The 21,539-nt window shown below is 34.7% G+C and overlaps 1 protein-coding gene across 1 annotated transcript; it reads right to left on the reverse strand.

Moving 5' to 3' along the window:
• Nucleotides 1–1,184: 1,184 nt before the first annotated feature.
• Nucleotides 1,185–19,185, reverse strand: LOC131053583 (acyl carrier protein 1, mitochondrial). Its single transcript, XM_057988209.1, has 2 exons — nt 18,798–19,185; nt 1,185–1,602 (listed from the first exon to the last, which is right to left on the reverse strand). Exons 1-2 carry the CDS (start codon nt 19,074–19,076, stop codon nt 1,426–1,428), a joined length of 456 nt encoding a protein of 151 aa, XP_057844192.1. The 5' UTR covers nt 19,077–19,185; the 3' UTR covers nt 1,185–1,425.
• Between the last annotated feature and the right edge of the window lie 2,354 nt (nt 19,186–21,539).

Below are 21,539 nucleotides of genomic sequence, written 5' to 3' on the forward strand. Positions count from 1 at the left end.
GGTATAAAATCCCATTTCTCTTGCTATGTTTTCTAAACTTTCAAACCAAATCCACACAAAAATTGGGGAGTTTGCATCAAACACAATCACTTTTCAGTTTCCCTCACCCACATGCTGACCCCAGGCCTCCCCTCACTACACACACCCCCACACAATGTCATAATTTGAACCTGTTAATGGTAATGCCCCATATCAACCTATTGACACACTAATTTGGTTAGCAGAAACTGGGACTTTCTTAATTTTCATAACATTCGTGATTGAAGGTTCACCGATCACTTCTTTGTCTATATAAATCAGCCTTAAAGATATCCTTGCTCTTGCACCAAATGTAATATCAACCTTAAATTCTTCAGACTCTGGAATAGCCTTTATATTGCAAAAAATTCCTCTTTTTTTTTCCCTTTTTCGAGACAACAAATTACTTGATGAGTCCATTTTTTATGTCAAAATGTTGTCCGACCCCAGGAAGAAAGAAATACAATGTAGTGTGTTCAGGGAAGTTCGAACGATGAATCACAGAGCAAACTCCTCAATATTAATTTTTGGTACGTTAAAAAGAATGCATGTTGATAAGGGGAAATAGGAGAGTATTACATCTTTAGCGTTAATGAATTATTCTGATTTACCAAAATTCAGTCCAGCTTTATCAAGAATATTCTTCACAATTATTTTAGATACTCGAAAGTAACCACCAAATAGAAAACACGTGTGCTATATAGGACATTTTAAAGTATCTGAGATTAATACAAGTTTATAAAGAGGATACATGTATAGATTAATACAAGTTTATAAAGAGGAAAACATGTATAGATTAAGAGAAGTCTCTAAACGTGCAACAAAATAGGTATATTTTGAGTTATATTCAAAAGAATTGATGGCCTTGGAAAGAATTCAACTTGCATAAACTCCTTCAAGTAAAACTAATCCACAAAATAGTTATATTTTGAGTTATATTCACAAGAATTGATGGCCTTAGAAACAATTCAACTTGCATAAACTCCTCCAAGTAAAACTAATCTTTAAAATTGCCCTCTTTCGTAACTATTTTTCCCAAACACATTCCAAAAGACTGAGACTCATCAATATCTTTCCCGCCAGTTAAACACAATACTGCAAAGAGAAGATACTAATGACAATGCAAAGCAAGAGACATGCAATGAGAAGCAACAAAACTCAAAATCTATGATATTTGCAAGAATTCCATTTATTTCTTGAATACGTTGTTGAATCCGACAGGAGTGATTCTTGTCCATAGTTGACAAGATCCCTGTTAAATAACACGTTAAATGTTCTATCTGAGGTAACTTCTTACAACCAGAGGCAGCAAAAACTTGGAACAAATAAAAAGAGTTCGGCTTTATAGTTGGGGTTTAAGTTTAACTCCCAAACAATCAAGATAAACAGAATGTAGAGCACAATATATCATTTGGCTTGAGGGTGAGCAGCAATATATTTGATGACATCAGCACATGATGCCATCTTATCAGCTTCACTATTGGGAATATCTATGGCAAATTCTTCCTCCATTTCCATCATAATTTCCACCGTATCAAGAATGTCCAGGCTAAGATCTTTCTCAAAATGAGCTGTTGGACCAACCTGCAAATTAGAGATATATTGAATACGGTCAATCAAACAAGATAAGATTGGAAAAACAGTTTTAAGATCACAAAGCTGTTATCTTATATCACTATGAAATGGCATTAACCTACTAACATATCTTTTAGGCATCCTATCCAAAGGATAAACTACACAGAAAATAGAAATCCAGAATAATGGGCATTTAGATATCTTGACAGTTGAAACATCGCTATTTCAAACAAAAACGTATTTCAAACTCGGGAGAGTAAGTTCAAAAAGTAAGACTTTAAAGAGGTGTCAAAAATTATATTTGATACAATGTACAATGTACCCAGTTAAAACGTGTATATAGTGCAATGGAAAGTCTAGATATAATGAGAGGGACTGCAAGAATATTTAAGGCTTCGTGCATTCAAGAAAGAGGCATTTAAGCAACCATATTGAAAAGAGCACAATAATGTGAATTGACAATTCATTCAAGCATTTAGGTTTGAAAGAAGAAATTAGTGACAATTCAAGAGATTATCAGAGAAATATCCTATTTCCTAGTTTGATAATAGTCAAGAATGTTAACAGAAGCTTAGTATACAAATTTAGGCACCATGAGACAGATGATGCTTATGAGAAAATGATTTGGCTCTCTTAAAGTGACAGTTGAACAATGAGAATGTTTAATGAACATGTCAAGAAAGTTAAAGATGTATTGTATGGAGCACTACCGAACAAAAATATACTAATTCTAAAAAATAAATTTCAAAGTTAAATTTGACAATAATAAATTTCCATTAAATAGAGAGAAGAAGAAATTGAAGGTAGATGAAAAAAGCGTGGAAGATATTTCTACACTTACAACAGCAACAGGACAACATGCATTTACCAATAGAAAGAATCCCTTTTCTCTAGCATTTGAATCAGGACACGACAACTACTGCAATCTTTCACTTTTGAGGGGGTTTAAAAAGGTATAGCATCAAAAAACTTTCAAAGAATCTCATATGGCATAGATACTTGTGGACAGAAACCAAATAGATTTCACGGGACAAATAGTGATTAGCTACCACTGTAACTGAGTTGCATCATAGTTCACTAAGACCAAGAAGGTGTATCTGGGATATAGATGCGTGTAGGCTCTACCCATAATATAAATGTCTACTCCACTTGCAATAATCAATAACATTGAAATATATAAATAAACCAGATCAAACAGATAAGATTCTTCAATTGAGACGTATAAATAACCAGATCAATAACATCGAAATGTATAAATACATCCCCAATGAAATAGAGCAATAAGACTTCCTAATCCCACATATACCAAGTGAGATCTAGAACAAAAAATAAAGCCCTAAATAAAAATGTGACAAAGTGACAAAAAAAAAATTATATTAAAGATAGTGTACAAAAAGAGCAAAGAGTGACAAAATTAAAAATGTTAAGCTCTTTAATTTGATTAGTACATTACAATACATGAGATTTCATTAAAACATGCCCAAAAAGGGGCATTAATTAAAATTTCAATTTAATTAATTAACTACCGATGTAATTAATGATAATTGAGTGGTCATTGGTAATTAAGGATAATTGAGTGGTCAATAACAGTATTAAACCTGTAATTAAGTTAATTAAATTAAGAATTTCCAGAACTTTCCTTAAATTGAGAATAATAGACTCCATAATTGGCTACGATTATAGCCCTCATCCGTATTGAGGTTGTTCAACTGTGTGTCGATTTCCCTTTCTGTAAGCTACCATTTCAAGTTGTGATCCTCCTCAATTACAGAATCAAAAAAAGGTGAGTAACTTGCAAGCCAAGAGAGCCTGACAAGTTCCTTGCTCAAAAACACACAAGGAAGTTTCAGGCAAATACTCATTCGATCACTCATCTAGAAAATTGCGAGTACTTGGCAAGTCCAACCTAGAACAAGCATTCAGCAAATCCAAACCAGAAACTTACCTAGAAAATGTAATGTCCCCACTTTGAAACAGGATTTAATAATAAATAATAATAATAATAAAATTAAACTACAAAAGAATAAATATACAAAATTGAATAAGATGAAAATTTAACTAAGTTAATGAATGGTCAAAAGGCATGAAATGAAAAGTTGCGACTCCCTCGAACATGAGATATAAAAGGGAGAAGAGAACCTCATTTGAGAGGGGAGGAAGAGGAGAAAAGAAAGAAGGAAGCATGTGAAACAAGGAAGAGTAAATGGAAGAAGCAAGGAATCAGAAGTAAATAAGGAAGTGACTCTTCCAAAGGAGGACAGAAATTATGACAGGTTGTAACTCTTTCGAAGGGTGGTGATTGTGAAAGGTTGGGACTCTTTTGAAGGGTGGTGATTGTGAAAGGTTGCGACTCTTTTGAAGGGCAGACATGTTGAAGGGGTGTGACTTCTTCACAATGGAAGATATAAAGGGAAGAAGATCTCATTTGTGAAGGGGAAAAAAGACAATACTCTTCTGCTCTTTGCAGACTAATAAGCAGACCCTAAATTACAGAAATCAGAACAAATAAACAACAACTGGATTAACATTGGGCAGTGATGTAATTGGGTTAAAAAGATCTTTACCTATGTCTTTAGCAGCAGATCAATCACCAGCAGAGATATTTGCCCACAGCAGATCTGATTAAATAGTCATATGTCAAGTTCATGTGGTATGCAGGATTAACTTCTTAACACATCTGTGTTATGTTAATTATATGGGAAATAGATTACTTATGCCTACAAATGTGAGTATATAATAATATATATATGCATTGCATCTAGAATTAATTTATCAATATAATTATGTGTATAATAATTATATGTGATTAAAAATATATATATTTTGATAAATGCATAAATTATTGATAAGATAGGAATACTATATACCTATATTAATTGGCCATGTTAGGGTTGGAAAGAAGTGCAAGGAGAGTGAACGGTGAAAGACTCCTCACTAGGTATGGCACCTCGTAAAGATAGTTGACCACAAGACCACCTCATGATGATGGTTGAGTACCATCGATTAAGGATCACATGAGGCCAAGGAGGATAAGGTTCTAACCTTGGGCCTAGGGTCGAGTCAAGGGCACCCTATTGTAATCTTCCCTCCAAGCCCTATATAGGGTAGTTATTGAAGTAGACAAGAATGGGAGGATTACAAGTAGAGGAACGGTGTTGGGGATTATCTTCTAGGTACGCCACCTCATGGTACATGACTGGGTAGTCCCATGAGACCAAAGGGGTACAAAGGGTACTACCTTTGGGCTTAGAAAGGATGAACTTCCAGGGCACCCTATTGTGAATGCTCTTCATACTCTCTATCACGGTAAATGAATGTATTAAGAATGTTCAATCATAAGAAGTGGGATAGAAGTGGCAAGATTGAGGGGAACAGTTATAGGACACCTCACGAGGTACCTCATATGGATGGAATGGGCCACATGAGGCCAAGGGAGAGATAAGGTCTATCCTTGGGCCTGGGGTAGAGGATCTCTAGGGCACCCTATCAAGTCATCCTATCTTAGCTCTTCTATAGTTGAGCCTTCTCAAACTGGTTTAGCAATCTTGTGATTAGATCTACATTTCTAATATATACTTGCTGATTTCTAATTAAAGAGATCTATTTTATGAATTATAATTATGAATAATTCATAACTTGTTTGCAGGGTCTCAATCAAAGTGAAAAAGTATTCTCTAACCCCACTTGTTTATTTGGAAATTGAGAATTGGGGCAAATTTAGGGCATTCCCAATTAGGGAGCATCCAGAAAAGTTCAAGCTGCAAGTAGAAAAGTGGAAAACCCCTCATTTTTCTTCATTTCTCATTTACATACAGATGCTTTTTCCTCTTTAACAGAATTGTGTTGATTTATCAATGATTGGTTTAAAGCAATAAAATTTTGAAAAATGGTGTGTGCCATGAAGGTCCCTACAGCCTCAAGGGCCTTAATCAACCTTAATTTGGGCTTGCCCCACTCAACCCTCTCATAGGGAAAATGCCAAGGGCACTGCTCCTCAACCTCGATGGGCAAAGAGGCTGCTGCCCCCAAACCCCTCTCTGGTTATAAAAGGTAAAAATAAATATTGGTTGGGCTATGCTAGATGGAAAAGCAGCATTTTTTCTCATTTATTAATATTTGCCTTGAAATAACAAAATCAACATTAGATGTCCAACATAGCATATTTGAATCATGTCCTATGTAATGTCCCCATTTTTAAGCTATCTTGTTCTGCGAGCGTTGGCCAATTTTCAAGGTTTTCCATAGGTTTCCAAATGCACTGGGACGGTTCCAATGTTCTTGGTGAGCTCAATTCTGAATTTTAATGGTTTTCAACAGCAATTGCTATTTATAGTAAGTGCTTGCATGTCACCAATCTTTCTGGGTTTTTCTGGGTTTGTTCTCTTTGGTCCTTGGAGAACACTAGTATTTATAGTAAGTGATTGCGTGGCACCGATCTTTCTACGCTATTCTAGGTTTGTTCTCTTTGTTTCTTGAAAACACTACTATCTATAGATGTACTTGCGTTGGCATCAGTTATCATCTTCCAGCTTCAATTGGTTCTAGCATTTTTGATTCTCCATTTCCAATGTCTTGGTGAGTTCCCGTAAGTAATTGGAATTATTTTTAAATATTTACACTAAGGGTTAAATGGGAGTTTTAATATTGAATTTAGTGTTTCAATATTTCGTAAAGTAAATGCCCCCAAGTTGGACGCCTGAGTTGTAGGGACTAAATTTGTTTTAAAAAGGTGTTATGGGGACCTTTTCGAGGGAAATAAAATATCTAAAATATGAATCCCCTAATTTCCCTCGTAACTCTATAAATTGAAGTTTAAGCTCTCATTTCTTCATAGAGAATTTGCACACATAACAAAATTCTGTTAGAATGAACAGAAGAATTTCTTTTGGGTGTTGTTGAAGATGAAAACACTCTTCAATCTGCTGGTTTTGATGTTGAGAGGCCCACCCTAGCTGATCTAATGTTTTCACTTAAGAAACACAAAGGTTTTAATGAAATTCTTTGAATTCAGGGTTTCAAAAAATATGAAGATCTTTTTAGGCTTTTGAGGGCAAGATTGCCTTTCAGTTTTGATGTGTTTTTGCTGAGGTTTTTGCAGATATTGTGTATGTTTCTTTTTCCAGGGGTTTGCATGTGATTTGCTCAGCCAAACCTTCTTTTTTAAAGGCCAAATCACACCTTTTCATTCAATCAGCTTGAAGGAGTTGTTGAAAATTTGTGGGTGTTAAATCAGAGGTTTCCCAGTGTTGAGGCGATCATTTCGATTGTGATTTACAACACTTAATGGCAGAATATTATTTTTCCTAGGAAGCCGTACAGCTTCTTGGAAGGTGTTGGAGCATCTTGGTTTAAAAGCCCAATCTTTGGGGTTCATGCTGTCATGTGTAGAGGCATCCTAATCACCTGAAGTGTTTGATTGTCACTGCTAATGAGTTTGTGCTGATTTTCAACAAGATTTGAGGGTTTATTTAGGTGGCCATACTGCTGTTTTGTGCTCAGTACTGTTCTTGATCATTCTGAAACATATTGCTGGTTATTATTCAAAATTTCAATGAGTTACGAGGCTGTTTGACACAGCAATTTGTTGTTTGTAACTAGGTAAGATGGGTTCGGATTACCTTAAGGCAACATTCGAACCCATATAGGACAGGGTCCTATCCTAAAGGGGTAACGTGCCCCCAGTTAAGTTCAGGCCCTACAACCTTCACGCCACCATAAAATGCACCACGCCTCAATAAATAAATTGGCGCCAAAAGGAGGAAGGCCGACTTGGATTTAACAAAGGTTAAAGACTCATATAAATAAAGTCAACTTGCAAATACAATCATTCACTTCACATCATATGCAATCAGCGAACGATCTCTGCAATTAAAGGTGCGAAACTTGAAGAGGATTGTGCGAACTTGTCCAAAGGATATAAGGCATTTTTGGTGGAGACTTGGTGTATTTAGAAGGGCAGATCTGATATACAAAAGAGGATCAGATCTGGAGAATCAAGCTAAGTATTGTATTTGTACAATTAAGAGTGAATACATAATCTGACATGTGGGTCTTTAGTGCTGGGTTTTTCCTCCTTGGAGATTTTCCCAGGGTATTTTGTGTTTGTCTCCTGCTCTCATGTTTCATTTGTGGATTTACTTGATTATGATTTACTAAATGCTAACAAATAATTAAATGTTACAAATCTGATTACTGAACTAGGGCACAAATTTAACATGGTATCAGAGCTAAGGTGTCACTAATTTCAGATTTTAGTAAATCATTTGCTGCATATAGTTGCTGTTTGTTTTCAGATTAAAATGTCAGGTTTGAGGGCTGAAGATAGACTTGATGGAGCCCTTGATTTTGCTGCTTGAAAAGTTCGTATTCTTTTGATCCTTGAAGAGAATGATCTGCTGAAATTCGTAGAAGAAGAAAGGCTGTCCCCTCCAAAAGATGCTGAAGAGCTGAAGCAGTTCAAGAAAGACTCCCTCAAGGCTAGGAAGATCATAATTGAATCCGTCAAGAATCATTTTGCCACTGTCATATAAAAATTTGCGTCTGCCAGGGAAATGATCAAACACTTGGAAGGGATGTATGAAGTCAACAACCTCAGCAGGGCTCTTGCTCTAAGGCAGCAGCTTCTTCACATGAAAATGATAGAAGAAGACTTAATCATAGCCTACTTCATGAAGATCAATGAACTAAAGGACAAGCTAAGGACTCTTGATTGTCAAATTTCAGATAAAGATCTTGTTATGATTGCATTAAATGGTCTACCTGATGAATGGGAACCAATCATTCGTAGCATTGGTGGAAGAGCTGATCGTCCCAACTTTGAGCGTCTTCAATCTGATTGCATTGAAGAGGAATCTCGAATTGAGGTAAGAGGAAAACTCAAGAACTCTCACAAAAATGATAATCATGTTCTCTTAGCTAAATCTAGGAAAGGTGGATATTGGAAGAAAGAAAAGAGAAGCAAAGATTTTAAATCCTCCTCCTATGATCCAAGGAAGAAGTCAAGAGATTCCTCTCACATTCGTTGCTTCAGATGTGATAAGTATGGTCACTATGCCCGAGATTGTCAGAATGATCCCAAGGAAAGGGAAGCCAATTTAAATGAAGTTGTTGAACAAAGTGAGAATTATCTTCTTATCTTTGCTCTATCAAGCAATGTCCCTACGGACAGTAATACTTGGATAATTGACAATGGTGCCTCCAGACACATCTCAGGTTTTTGTGAGCATCTTTCAGATCTTATTGAAAAAGATACCAACCTTCATGTGGTAATTGATGATGACACTAGATACTCGGTAAAAGGCTCTGGCACTACCTCTTTAAAACTAGATTCTGGTATTTCCTTACAACTCTGTGATATCCTTTTTGTGCCTGGTATTAAAAGAAATCTTATTTCCATTTCTGCCTTAGAAGATAAGGGTTTGCAAATAGCATTTTCTGAAGGGAAGGTACTTGCTTGGTCTAAGAAATCTAATTTCAAAACTGCTCGTGTTATTGGAAATATATGTGATAGTTTATATAAGCTTGCAGCTAATCCAATTCAAGCTCTCATCCATGAGGCCCCTGACTCATGCGAGCTATGGCATAGAAGACTTGGACATCTACACTTTCAAGCTCTTCCCACTCTCGGTAAAATGGTTAAAGGTATGCCTAAACTTAGTTTATCTCATGATGATGCTTGTAAAGGTTGTGCAATGGGTAAGAATGTAAAGAAGCCTTTTCTTAAAAGTGACAATAGGGCTAAAGAAAAGTTAGAACTTATTCATTCAGATTTATGTGGCCCTATGTCTGTAGCATCTCCTAGCGGCTTCCTTTATTATGTTATCTTCATAGATGATTTCTCTAGGAAAACATGGATTTACTTTCTTAAATCTTAAAGAGTCTGAAGAAATCCTAAACAGATTTAAAGAATTCAAAGCCTTAGTTGAAAACACTACAGGAATCGAATTAAATGTTTAAGATCTGACAATGGAGGTGAGTACACCTCAAGTAGTTTCTATGATTTTTGTGTTAAGGCAGGAATTAAGAGGGAGTTATGTGTTCCCTACAATCCTCAGCAAAATGGAGTTGCTGAAAGAAAGAACAAGACCATTGTTGAAGCTACAAAAGCCATGATTCATGATCAAGACATGCAACCTTTTCTATGGGCGGAAGCATCCAAAACAGCAATTTACATTCAGAATAGATGTCCTCATCGTGCTCTAAGGGATGTAACTCCTGAAGAAGCCTTTATAGGAATCAAACCTGACATCAGCCACCTAAGGATATTCGGGAGCCCGGTGTATGTTCATGTGCCTAAAGAAAAACGAACCAAGTTGGATCCCTCTGGAAAGAAAGGCATCTTAGTGGGATATAGTGAATCTTCCAAAGCCTTCAGGATCTACATTTCAGGTCAAAGGTATGTTGAAGTAAGTAGAGATGTAACTTTTGAAGAAGATATTGCTTTCAAAAGATCTAAAGGTTCATTATCTGATAATAATGATATGGTGATTGAAAATCAAGATTCAAAAGTTGATGCTAACCCTGAGATACAGAAGGAGTCCACTAACCTTCCGGATCAGGAAGTTCAGGATGACCCAGTAGAACCCATGGTCTCTACCGATATACCTCAGGATATTGTGGTCTGCAAGAAGAGACCACTTTGGGTTAGAAACATGATTCAAGATGCTGAAGGATTTGCTGCTCCCAGAGGAACCTTTAGAGATAGCAGGAGACTCCAAAATCACGCCAACTACATTTTTGTGATGTGTAATATCATTGAGTCTGAACCTCACAATGTCGAAGAAGCTATGTCCCATCATGCTTGGAAATCAGCCATGGATGAAGAGTATGGGTCTATCATCAAGAATGATGTTTGGGACATTGTACCCAGACCCAAAGGTAAGTTTGTTGTTTCTTCTAAATGGTTGTTTAAAATTAAGCATAATGCTGATGGTAGTATTGAAAAATACAAAGCTAGATTTGTAGCTCGTGGTTTCTCTCAAAAGGAAGGAATAGATTATGAAGAAATTTTTGCTCCTGTTGCTAGATACTTCTATTAGATCTATAATAGCTATTGCTGCAGCCAAAGGTTGGGAACTGCATCAAATCGACGTTAAGACAACCTTCCTCAATCGTGTCATTGAGGAGGAAGTCTATATTGAGCAACCAGAAGGTTATCTAATCCATAAAAGAGATTCTCATGTTTGCAGGTTGAAGAAAGCCTTATATGGGCTCAAACAGGCTCCTTGCGCTTGGTATGAAAGAATTGATAAGTACTTACTAAGCTTAGGATTTCGTAAGAATGATGCTGATGCTAACATTTACTTAAAGGTTTATAATGACGATATGCTTATTTTGGTTTTGTATGTGGATGATTTATTTCTCACTGGTGAAAATAAACTAATCATAAGATGTAAGAAAGAATTAACCTCAGAATTTGAAATGAAGGATTTAGGACTAATGCATTACTTCCTAGGGTTAGAAGTATGGCAAAAATCCAATGAAATTTTTCTAAGTCAAGGAAAATATACTATTGATATTCTGAAAAGATTTAGAATGATGGATTGTAAACCCATGCATACTCCTATGGAATGTAACTTAAAGAAATTAAGTGTTTCTGTAGCTAACTCTGATTTTGCAGATCCATCTGAGTACAGGCAGTTGATTGGATCCTTGATGTATCTAGTCAATACAAGGCCAGATATATGTTATGTTGTGAATGCCCTCAGTCAGTTCATGAGATTGCCTAAACTTGTTCACCTGGTGGCTACCAAGCACATTCTAAGATACCTGCGTGGCACTATTGGTTATGGGCTGAAGTATTCACTTAATACCTCAATCTTCTTGGATGGCTATTCAGATTCAGATTGGGCAGGAAGTGTCAAGGATAGGAGAAGTACTTCGAGTATCTGCTTCAATTTGGGCTCTGTAGTGATCTCTTGGGCATGTAGAAAGCAATCTTCCATAGCATTAAGCACTGCAGAAGCTAAGTACATCGCAGCATCCGTTGCATCCCTAGAAGCAGTGTGGTTTCGCAAACTCCTTGTTGGATTATTTGGTCAGGCTAGTGGTCCTACCACCATTCATTGTGATAATCAAAGTTGTATAAAGATGTTAGTAAATCCTGTGTTCCATGACCGGTCCAAACATGTGGAAACGCACTATCACTTCATTCGGAATGTGGTGCAAAGAGGCGCCATTCAGCTAAAGTATATTAGCACAGATGAACAGGTTACGGATATCCTTACCAAACCCTTATCCAGAGTGAAGTTCGAATACTTTAGAGACAGGCTTGGTATTGTGGAAAATGAAACCCTGGTTGAGAGGGAGCTCCAATCTCAGTGACTCTATCTGCTGCGCTTTGATCATTCTTTGCTTGTGTGCAAGAATGAAAAGTATTCAATCTATGCTTGTGTGCTAGATGGAAAATTGTAATTATGTAAAGACCCACTTGTATTACACTTTCTATGCTTGTGTGCTAGAACCATCTTATGCTTGTATGCTAGGTGGGAGATGTAATTCTATGCTTGTGTGCTAGATCCATTATGTGCTTGTGTGCTAGATGGAACTCTAAAGGTTCAGATTGTGTATTCTCTTCTTCCCTAGTTAAGAGGGAGTGTTGTTTATAACTAGGGAAGATGGGTTCGAATTGCCTTAAGGCAACATTCGAACCCATTTAGGACTGGGTCCTATCTTAAAGGGGTAGTGTGCCCCCAAGACAAGTTCGGCCCCATCCTCCACGCCACAAATTGGCGCCAAAAAGGGACTAAAGCCAACCTAGGATATATGGGTTAAAGACCCATATAAATTAAGGTTAAATTGCAAATACAAACACAATTCAGTCATCCATGAAATCAGCGAATTAGCTCTGCAAATAAGAGGTGCGAAATCACTAAAGAAGGTTGTGCGAACTTATCCAAGGATTGTGCGAACTTGTCCAAGGATTGGGCGAACTTATTCAAGAGGATATAGGGAATTTTGGTGCAGTCTTGAAACATGCAAAAGGGCAGATCTGATATATAAAGATCAGATTCAGAAAAGCAAGCTAAGTATTGTATTTGAACAATAAGAGTGAATACATAATCTGACTTGTGGGTCTTTAACGCTGGGTTTTTCCTCCTTGGAGGTTTTCCCAGGGTATTTGTGTTTGTCTCTTGGTTCCTTGTTTCATTCTTGGGTTTACTTGATTATAGTTTACTAAATTACAAATTTGATTAATAAACTAGAGCATAATCAAATGTTACAAATCTGATTAATAAACTAGGGCATAATTAAATGTTACAAATCTGATTACTGATCTAGGGCACAAATTTAACAGAGGTGTCCCATAAATTATTTTATTTAAAATGGCAATCTTAGTGAAATTAATTAAATATAGCTCAATAATACACCCAATTAGCGACAATGGTTGAAATGCATCGGAATTGAAATCTGATTGCATAGGAGTGATCCCGATGATGAAAAATGATAAACGGACCGACTAAGTGACTTACTAGAAATAGACGCTCCCTCCAAGAATCTTGGAATCCAAACCAGATTCAGAAATAACATCTAAAAGCGTCATATGACTCCTCTAAACCATCTAAGCTCACTAGTAACATTAAATTACCCCTCTGAACAAGCTGACACAAACCCAAAAAGTCAGCGACAACTGCATAACTAGAGAACCTGAAAATGGTGAAATTTTATAGGTGGTCAAGGTTATATCTGGATTTGTATGGCTTGTGATGTCGACTATTCAATTTCAAGTTCATATAATTGGGTGAAAGCCCATTTGTATGAAATTCTAGAATAGGCATCAAAGTTTGCCCCAAAAAAGAATGGACTACTTGCGCCATTAGAGCAAGTGATAGCATATATTATAGAGCAAGAGCAAGTAGATGAACTAACAAGACATAAAGCAAATCATCATTTAACAAAAAGAAGATCAACGGAGATGAATTCTCCTATGCCCCCATCTAATTCCAATGTTGTGGGAGAGAGTCACCCAGTTTTGTCCACTCCTAAGGCTAAAAGTGAAAAGCCCACTACAAATAAAAGACCAAAGGCACCTTTGTAAATGGCATTTTAAAGTGAGACTCAAAACATTGTCGATCACTACATAGCAAGATGTATTTATGCAAATGGGTTGGCTTTCAATGTTGTTCACTCATCATATTAGCAAGAAATGGTGAAAAAGCTAAATGAAGCTCCAAAAAGGTGCAAAGGCCTATGATAGGAGGTGTGGCACCTTATTGGATAAAGAGGTCAAGCTTGTAGAAGATTCATCGAAGCCCATAAGCAATTCATGGCTAAGACAAGGGTGTCCATTGTTTGCAATGAATGTAACTATCTTAAATATTGGCCCTTGATTGATGTCATAATCATGGATTGTGAAGGGTAGATGAAGAATGGCCAATTTATTGCTAATATCCTCATCGTAGCCATTGAGAAAGTGGGACCATATAACATTGTTTAAATCATAAAAGACAACACAAAGAATTGTAGAGTAGTTGGGTTTTTAGTTGAGGAACACTATTCACATATCTTTTGGACACCATCTGTGGTCCAAGCTCTCAATCTCAAGCTACCAAAGATTGGGAACAAATTTGATTGAATCAAAGAGTTGTATGTAAAGGCTATGGACAACCAAATGTTCAGCACTAAGCTCCACATTTTACAAGGCATATTTAGATCATTTTCAAAATTGAAGCTATTCAAGGTAAGTGAAGTATATAATTTTATATTTTATTTTTATTTTAGTTACTTAATAATTATTTTTTTTAACTTAGTTACTTAAGTCATAATTTGATTGTGTATTTTAATTCTTCTTTAAGGCCCTTTTTTTATTTTTTAATAGATTGCTCAAACCCATTTGATTTCTAACACAATTATCCTGAGACAACTTGTGAAAGCTCAATAGGCATTTTCTAGTAGGATCATTAGACAAACTTGGTCCATATGGAGGCAAAGCAACAATAAAAGGGCAACAAATATTAAGCAAGTGATTCTAGATTATTCTTGGTGGAATTGTGTGGAGTATCTCCTTAGTTTCACCAAGCCCATTTTGAGTGTCATTCATTATACTAACATGAATAAGCTTGGCTTGGAAGAGATATATGATGGCATCAAATCAATAATTGAGAAGATGAAAACCATCATGAATGAGAAAGAGAAAGACCCTGAAGAAACAAACTTCAAACAAGTGCACAAAATCATTGAAGAAAGATGGAATACAATGACAATCGCTACATCTTCTTGCCTTTGCATTGAGTCCAAAATACTATAGCACATATATTTTTTTTGTGACAATAAGGGCTGTGCCATATAGAGACTATGAAGTTGCTTAAGTGTACAAGGCAGCAGTTTATAGACTCTTACCTACTCTTGATTTTTAGAATGTAGTCACGAGTGAGTTCATTGATTTTGTACACTCTAATGATCAAAGTATTGAGGCTCCCCATGATAAGTTCAAGAAGGATGCTCACAATTGGTGGTACTTCCATAGCCAAAGATTCCAACATCTACAACCCCTTGCAATCAAAATTTTATTGCAAGTTCAATTATTTTATTTTTATTTTAAATTTAAAGTTTCATTTATAGTTTTTTTTTTCAAAAAAAAAATTATAACTTATAAGTTATAACTCTAACTTTCTCCTTTGTCTTCGTAGATTACTACTTCATCTTCATCTAAGAGGAATTGGAGCACATACTTTCATCCACTCAATAAAGCATAATAGATTACACTCAAAAAGGATAGAGAACTTCATGTATGTGATTCCAATTTGCACCTCCTTTCACAAAAACAACATAGCTACAAAGAAAAGGACATGAAGTTGTGGGATATGGAGCCAAAACATACATACTTGGATGCTTCCACTTCCCAATATGTTGCACTTGAGAAGTCCAAAAGTGAGCACACTTTTAATGCGAGTGGCAATGGCACTGCTTGTGGTTCTTCAAATGTTCATACATCATCTAATGTCAACGATGATTATGATATTGGTGATTTAAGAAAATCCATTTGACACTTAAAAAATAATTGTTGAACTTGGTATTATCATTTTAATATTGGCATTGAAGTTTATCATTTATGTGTTAAATGACATTCAATTTTATGGGGATTTTGTTGTTTAAACTTTATATGATGCTCCATGATAATCTAAACTTAATTCCTGCTTCTAGGCTGCATATATATGATTTTTACATATTGTTTTGTACAGATGAACCCAAAAAAACATTTTGCCAGATCCACAAAGCTGAACCAGGATCCATACCAAAACCGACGACTTAGGTGATAGTCATCAGTCTTTGACTCTTTTCCCTGCTGCTTCCATTTTTGTTTCCTCATGTACACTTCCCCGACAAGTCTGGGGAAAACTTTGGGACATACCAACAATTACACTGAAAAGAGGATCATAAGAAATGTCCCCGCCCCCTATCCTGTTCAACGCATGTGAATGCATTCTTTACCCCCAAGAGTGCCATAAGTGGAGCAAAGGAATTCTGAAAAAAGAATAGACCAAAAACAAATAATAGCTCTTGAGAAGACAAGCAACAAAGTAGCTCTGATAGATAAAGTTTCGCCAGAACTTAATATCAAAAAAAGAAAAATTCCCGTGGTGCTTTTAAAGAATTACCACAACCAGTTAGATTAATTTATTGGTCTACTGCAATGCACTAAGGATTTCAATGAAAAAACCACATAAGACATTTTACAGAAATCTGTTCTCACCTTTCATCATGAAAATACAATCAGGATGCATATTCCAGATTACTCTACTTAGAGATCTTATAAAGTTATACGTTAAACCACTTAAACAAGTAAAAATTAATGCCCACATGAAAATCTGTTCTAATAGTTAACATCATGTTTTCCAACAAGTACTCAAGAGTCCAACCTATCCTGTATTGTTTAAGTGGCATATTCAATTTTAAGCAGGTAAGACTTGGGAATCAAACAGCAATCCAAGTTTATTGTGATCATGTTAGCATTACTTGCAAATAACTTGTGATTAATCATGACCCTACACATTTTTCTCCCTGTTTCAAACTGCATTATGGCACAGAAGTCAAACTTGTGCATTGACCAGAAAAAAGACACAATAACTCACAAGTTATTTCTGAGCTTAATTAAATTGGTTCTAGAACTTGTATATATACATATTGTTTTTGTGGTTCATTTAGACATGCGGTTTGCCATGCTAAATCTTTCTTGTTTCAAACCAATACAACTGAATTCCATTTACATTTTTGCCACACCATTTAAATTTTAAACAAAAACAGAAATACTACAGTGATTAAGATATGCAAGTTCAAGCTCGGCCACAGAGAGGAGTGATCCCAATGAGCCAGGGATCATCCCTAATTGTAGAAGGAATCAACCCATTCCCAAGAACAATAAAACTCTAATTGTGTCACCTATGTGTACCCAGAAAGAGGGTTTGTTCTGCCAGACATGCCTTTACTTGGGAAATTTCCATAAGCAGACGCAATATGGGTCCCAAAGATGATACTATATAGATCACATAGCAAAGGTACTGCAGCTTACTCAGCATTCACTTGGAATATAATCATAAATCATTAACATAAACATCAAACTAGAAAAATAAAACTGAATGGATCAATCACTGGTTTTCTCCCTGCTGTTTGAATTAATTCTTTACCTTAATTTTGGTAATTCATGGGCCTGTCATATGGAGCATCAAAACTTTCCACACAGGGCTGGATCAACTAAGGAGAATACTAACCGTCCCCATGAAAGGAGATGGTAAAGAATGCTCCTATCTCATCCCTATCCTATACAAACCTAAGGATGCCTCCCTGCGGATCAAATGTTTTTGAAGACGGTAAAACTAAAGAGCAGCGTAAGCACCTACTAGGGTAAAAAAAAAAAGTGGTTTTGAAAGAGAAAGATGCACAAGAACTTCATTTCCAATGATAAAATGAACTGTGGTTATTTTACAGGATTACCAGTCAAATTCTCTTATAATCACAGTGCTGGACTGATGCATTGTCATTTTCAAATATTCATGTGCTAAATCTAGCAAATCAGTGTAATAGTCTGAATGAGAATGTGATAAAACAGCCTGCAGAATGCGCCACTCACCTTCATCATGCAACTACATTCAGGATTACTATTCCAGGCTCTTATACAATATGACGTTATTTTAAATTTTGAACCTGGCACAAAATGATTTTCACGTTTTGACAACATTATAGTCTTTAAATGGTTAATGTGAAGTATTTCCCACCAAGCAATCATGAGTTCAACACATCCTGTATCTTTTAAAAAATTTATTTGATTATTGAAAGATGTTGAGTTCTACGACTCGCATACGCTTTTTGAGACACCCAAATTCAAATCTCATCAATAGAAAATATCACTAAAAGAAGAGAAACAAAAGTCATTGCAGGCAGACGAAACAAATGACCCAAGGATTATATCTACTTCGAAGAGGAAATGCCCTGGCCATGTGGATGCTACAAGCCTTGTTGGCTCACAAGTACATATCAAGAGGTTTTTGTACTAACTTATACACCATTTGGTTGAGAAATCAACATAAGAAAACAGGCATAACATGAGTCTCAATAATGGCAGTATTCAGAAAATTTCATTGTGCAGGTACTGCATTACTTTATTAAAAAATCTCTGGTGTGGAGAATTTGGTAGCAGGGTTACAAGACTGATACAGATAATGATGGGAAATCAGGTTTTGTCTAGGTGTTGATTCTTAGAATGGGAACTGAACGCGAAGTAAGCTGCAATTCACAAACTAGGAATTGTCTCTCTTGTTCTACACAGGTAAAGCAAAAACTTAAACTGCAATCTATCAGTCCTCTAAATCTTGCCATCCCAAAACTTACAGACCTCTCGACACTTTGCAACCCTCAATATTCGTGGACTTTTGACCAACTTGATACAAAAGAGACCCAGACACAAAATTTGTAAACAATGCTGATAATAAAATCCAATCAATAATATTGCCCGGCAGAGTACTTCAAACGATCAGACATAAAGAAAGGTATAATAATTGATTTTGACAGTTGCAATTAAACCTCTGAACGAAAACAAAAATATCTAAATCCAACCCTACCTTACCAATGCAATAATGGACATAATCCAAAAAATTCTGGATATTATTCCTAGAATGAAATTAATCCTAAACATGAACGAATTTCAATGAAAAACGAGAATTAAACGTATAACCAAATGGGCTTCAATGAATCCCAACAATTAATAGTACCTTTGAAGGATCGACTTGAGGGCAAGATTTGAACACTTGAATCACTCGATCCGTGACCTCCTGCTTGTCTAAATAAGTTGCAGGGGAGTAGGCCACTTGGGTGTACTCTCTTCTACCCAAAAATCCCCGCACCCACGACTGTACATGCACATTTCTATTATTAAATTCTTGGGAATTTAGGCTTGCAAAATACTTCGGCAAATCTGAAGCAGTGCATTTCCTTGAATGTATTAATGACCGCCGTGCCAATGCTCGAATTCCAGACCTAACAGCCTGCATTTTGCTTTGTCTCCAACTCTCTTTTCCCCTCTCGCTTCCTGGGCTTTACAATGGAGGTAGCTTAAAAAATATATCCCCAAAATATGAAAGACAAGGACGCAAAGCGTCAAGTTCCTGCCAATAGTGTTAGTGTTACATATGTATTTAGAGTTAGGAATAGTGTTAAGAGTAGGTGAGATTAGTAGTTTGATATTGCATTGTGAATTGATATATTTTGATATTAAACTATTATATTTTGATGTTAACTACTTAAGACTTGAGAGTTGATACTATCCTAGAGTGATGTCTATTTTTAACTGTCTGAGGCTTACAATTTTAAAGTTTTATGCAAGAGTTTGAGTTATGGTTGGTTAGAAGTGAATCAAACTAAACTTATTAGTAAATTAAAATTTTGTAAAAGTGAACCAATCAATCACATATGACTTAAAATTTGAGTTAAGACTCAACTCCAATGCCTTCGGATTTTTCAATCTACAAATTAGGAATGTGTTTAAATATATTCCTACTTTAACCAAGTTTAAAATACAAGAAAAAGCTAGATGAAGATGCAACAAAGAACCATTAATATCCAACTTGTACTAATAAAATTCAAAAAACTAAACCATTAATCATTAATACTTGAATAAAAAAACTAACAATGCAAAATTATGAGAAAAATTTCAGATCTTAAGCATATTCATCAAAATCAACCACCATATACTAGTATAGGTTGAAATGTAAGAAAATAAAGGTAAATGAAAACATGCAATTTTTGTGTATTTAGAAAATAAAATGTAAATATTAATAAGAAATAGAGTTATAAGTAAATATTAATTAAAATGATGTTGGTTCATTTTTACCATATATTAAATTTTTTCTTTTTTTTTACTATATTTTCTATACATTCTACTTAAGAATTCAAATTATAATTTCTTATATGAATCTCAACAAATTATGAATATAATTAATTTTTACCATGATAATTTTTACAAGAATAACAAATAAAAGATTAAATAATAATTTTAAAATTATATAAATTTAAAATATATATTCATACATGAAGAACATATCTCCACTCTAATGGACTTTAATTTTAAATTAATAATACAATATTAAGTTTACTAATTTTTTATTTTTAACTCTTCAATTTTAATTTTTTACTATCATTAATTTCAATCCCTATGCAAAAAACAAGACGTGATGTGTTTTGACATAAGGTAAATTGGCTACGTAGAATTAAAAAAAATGCAAGTATTCACGTTTTACATGCCTACAAAATGAAAAGATGTATAAACCAAAGAAGGCAAAAAAATCAGATATAATATTAAAAATAAATATATTTTTAAAATTAAATATAGTATAAATTAATTATATATTAATTATATATTAAAAATGATATAATATATATTATAAATTTAAAATAAATATTATTATATTTACATTTATTAATGGTCTATAAAGATACGCATTTATAATTTATAATTTTTAAATTATTTATATTTCTCAACCTTTATCAGTTGCAGAAACGTTATTTCCGAAACGTTATTTCCAATTTTTTATTTATAATTCCCAGGTGAAACAGCGAGACAAGGTGAGGCTTTTATTCAAAATGCAAACAAAAATATTTAAGGTTTCAATTTTCAGCGATACAGAAAGTCATTAAGTTTTGCAGAGGTCAAAACGTCCGGCAAAAAATTAAGGACAAAAATTTCGAACCCTAACTGATTCCATGCAAACTATACCCAGAATCGGTCTATTTTCACAGGTGATTTTTAGGGTTTATGTCATTTTTTAGCCGAGCAGATATTTCGCAATTTTTAAACACGATTTAAACACGATTCGCCATTATCACGATTAATTGGGACTCAATGCCGACTTTTGCTGTAATTAATTAATAAAATATTTGTCAGATGGACCAATAGCTGGAGACTTTGGTGATGTCATATGTCCTTACTTCATTTAATTTGAATGTCTTTGTTGTGATTAATAATGGAAAGTAATCAGAACATTAAATGATGTATTTGTAATTCTATATAAAAATTTAATATTTTTTGTTGACAAAAATTAAAATTTATACCTACAAAAATTAACATAGACCAATCATATGATAAATAAATCATGTTTTAAATAATTTTTGTTAAAAAAATTGCATGTTAACTTTTAAAATGATGGAAATTTATTTTAGTTTTACAAAAATTTAAAAGTTGATTGGTTAGAAAGACAATAATTAATAACTATTTAAGTACATGATGAATGCAATAGTATTCCTCCCATGGGCAGGAACTAATAAATACACTTTCTAAAGTAAATCCAGGCTAATTAAATAAATCAATTTAGAATTAAATATTTATCTAATTAAAATAATTATTTATTATAAATATAAGAAAATTTATTTTTATAAAATGTTATTAGTTTCTCTCACTCTAGGAATACTAATGTATTTATTTGTCAAAGCATAAATCAATGAGTTGCCTAATGTTTATA

Source organism: Cryptomeria japonica, chromosome 4 (assembly GCF_030272615.1).
Source record: "Cryptomeria japonica chromosome 4, Sugi_1.0, whole genome shotgun sequence".
Classification (NCBI taxonomy): Eukaryota; Viridiplantae; Streptophyta; class Pinopsida; order Cupressales; family Cupressaceae; genus Cryptomeria; species Cryptomeria japonica.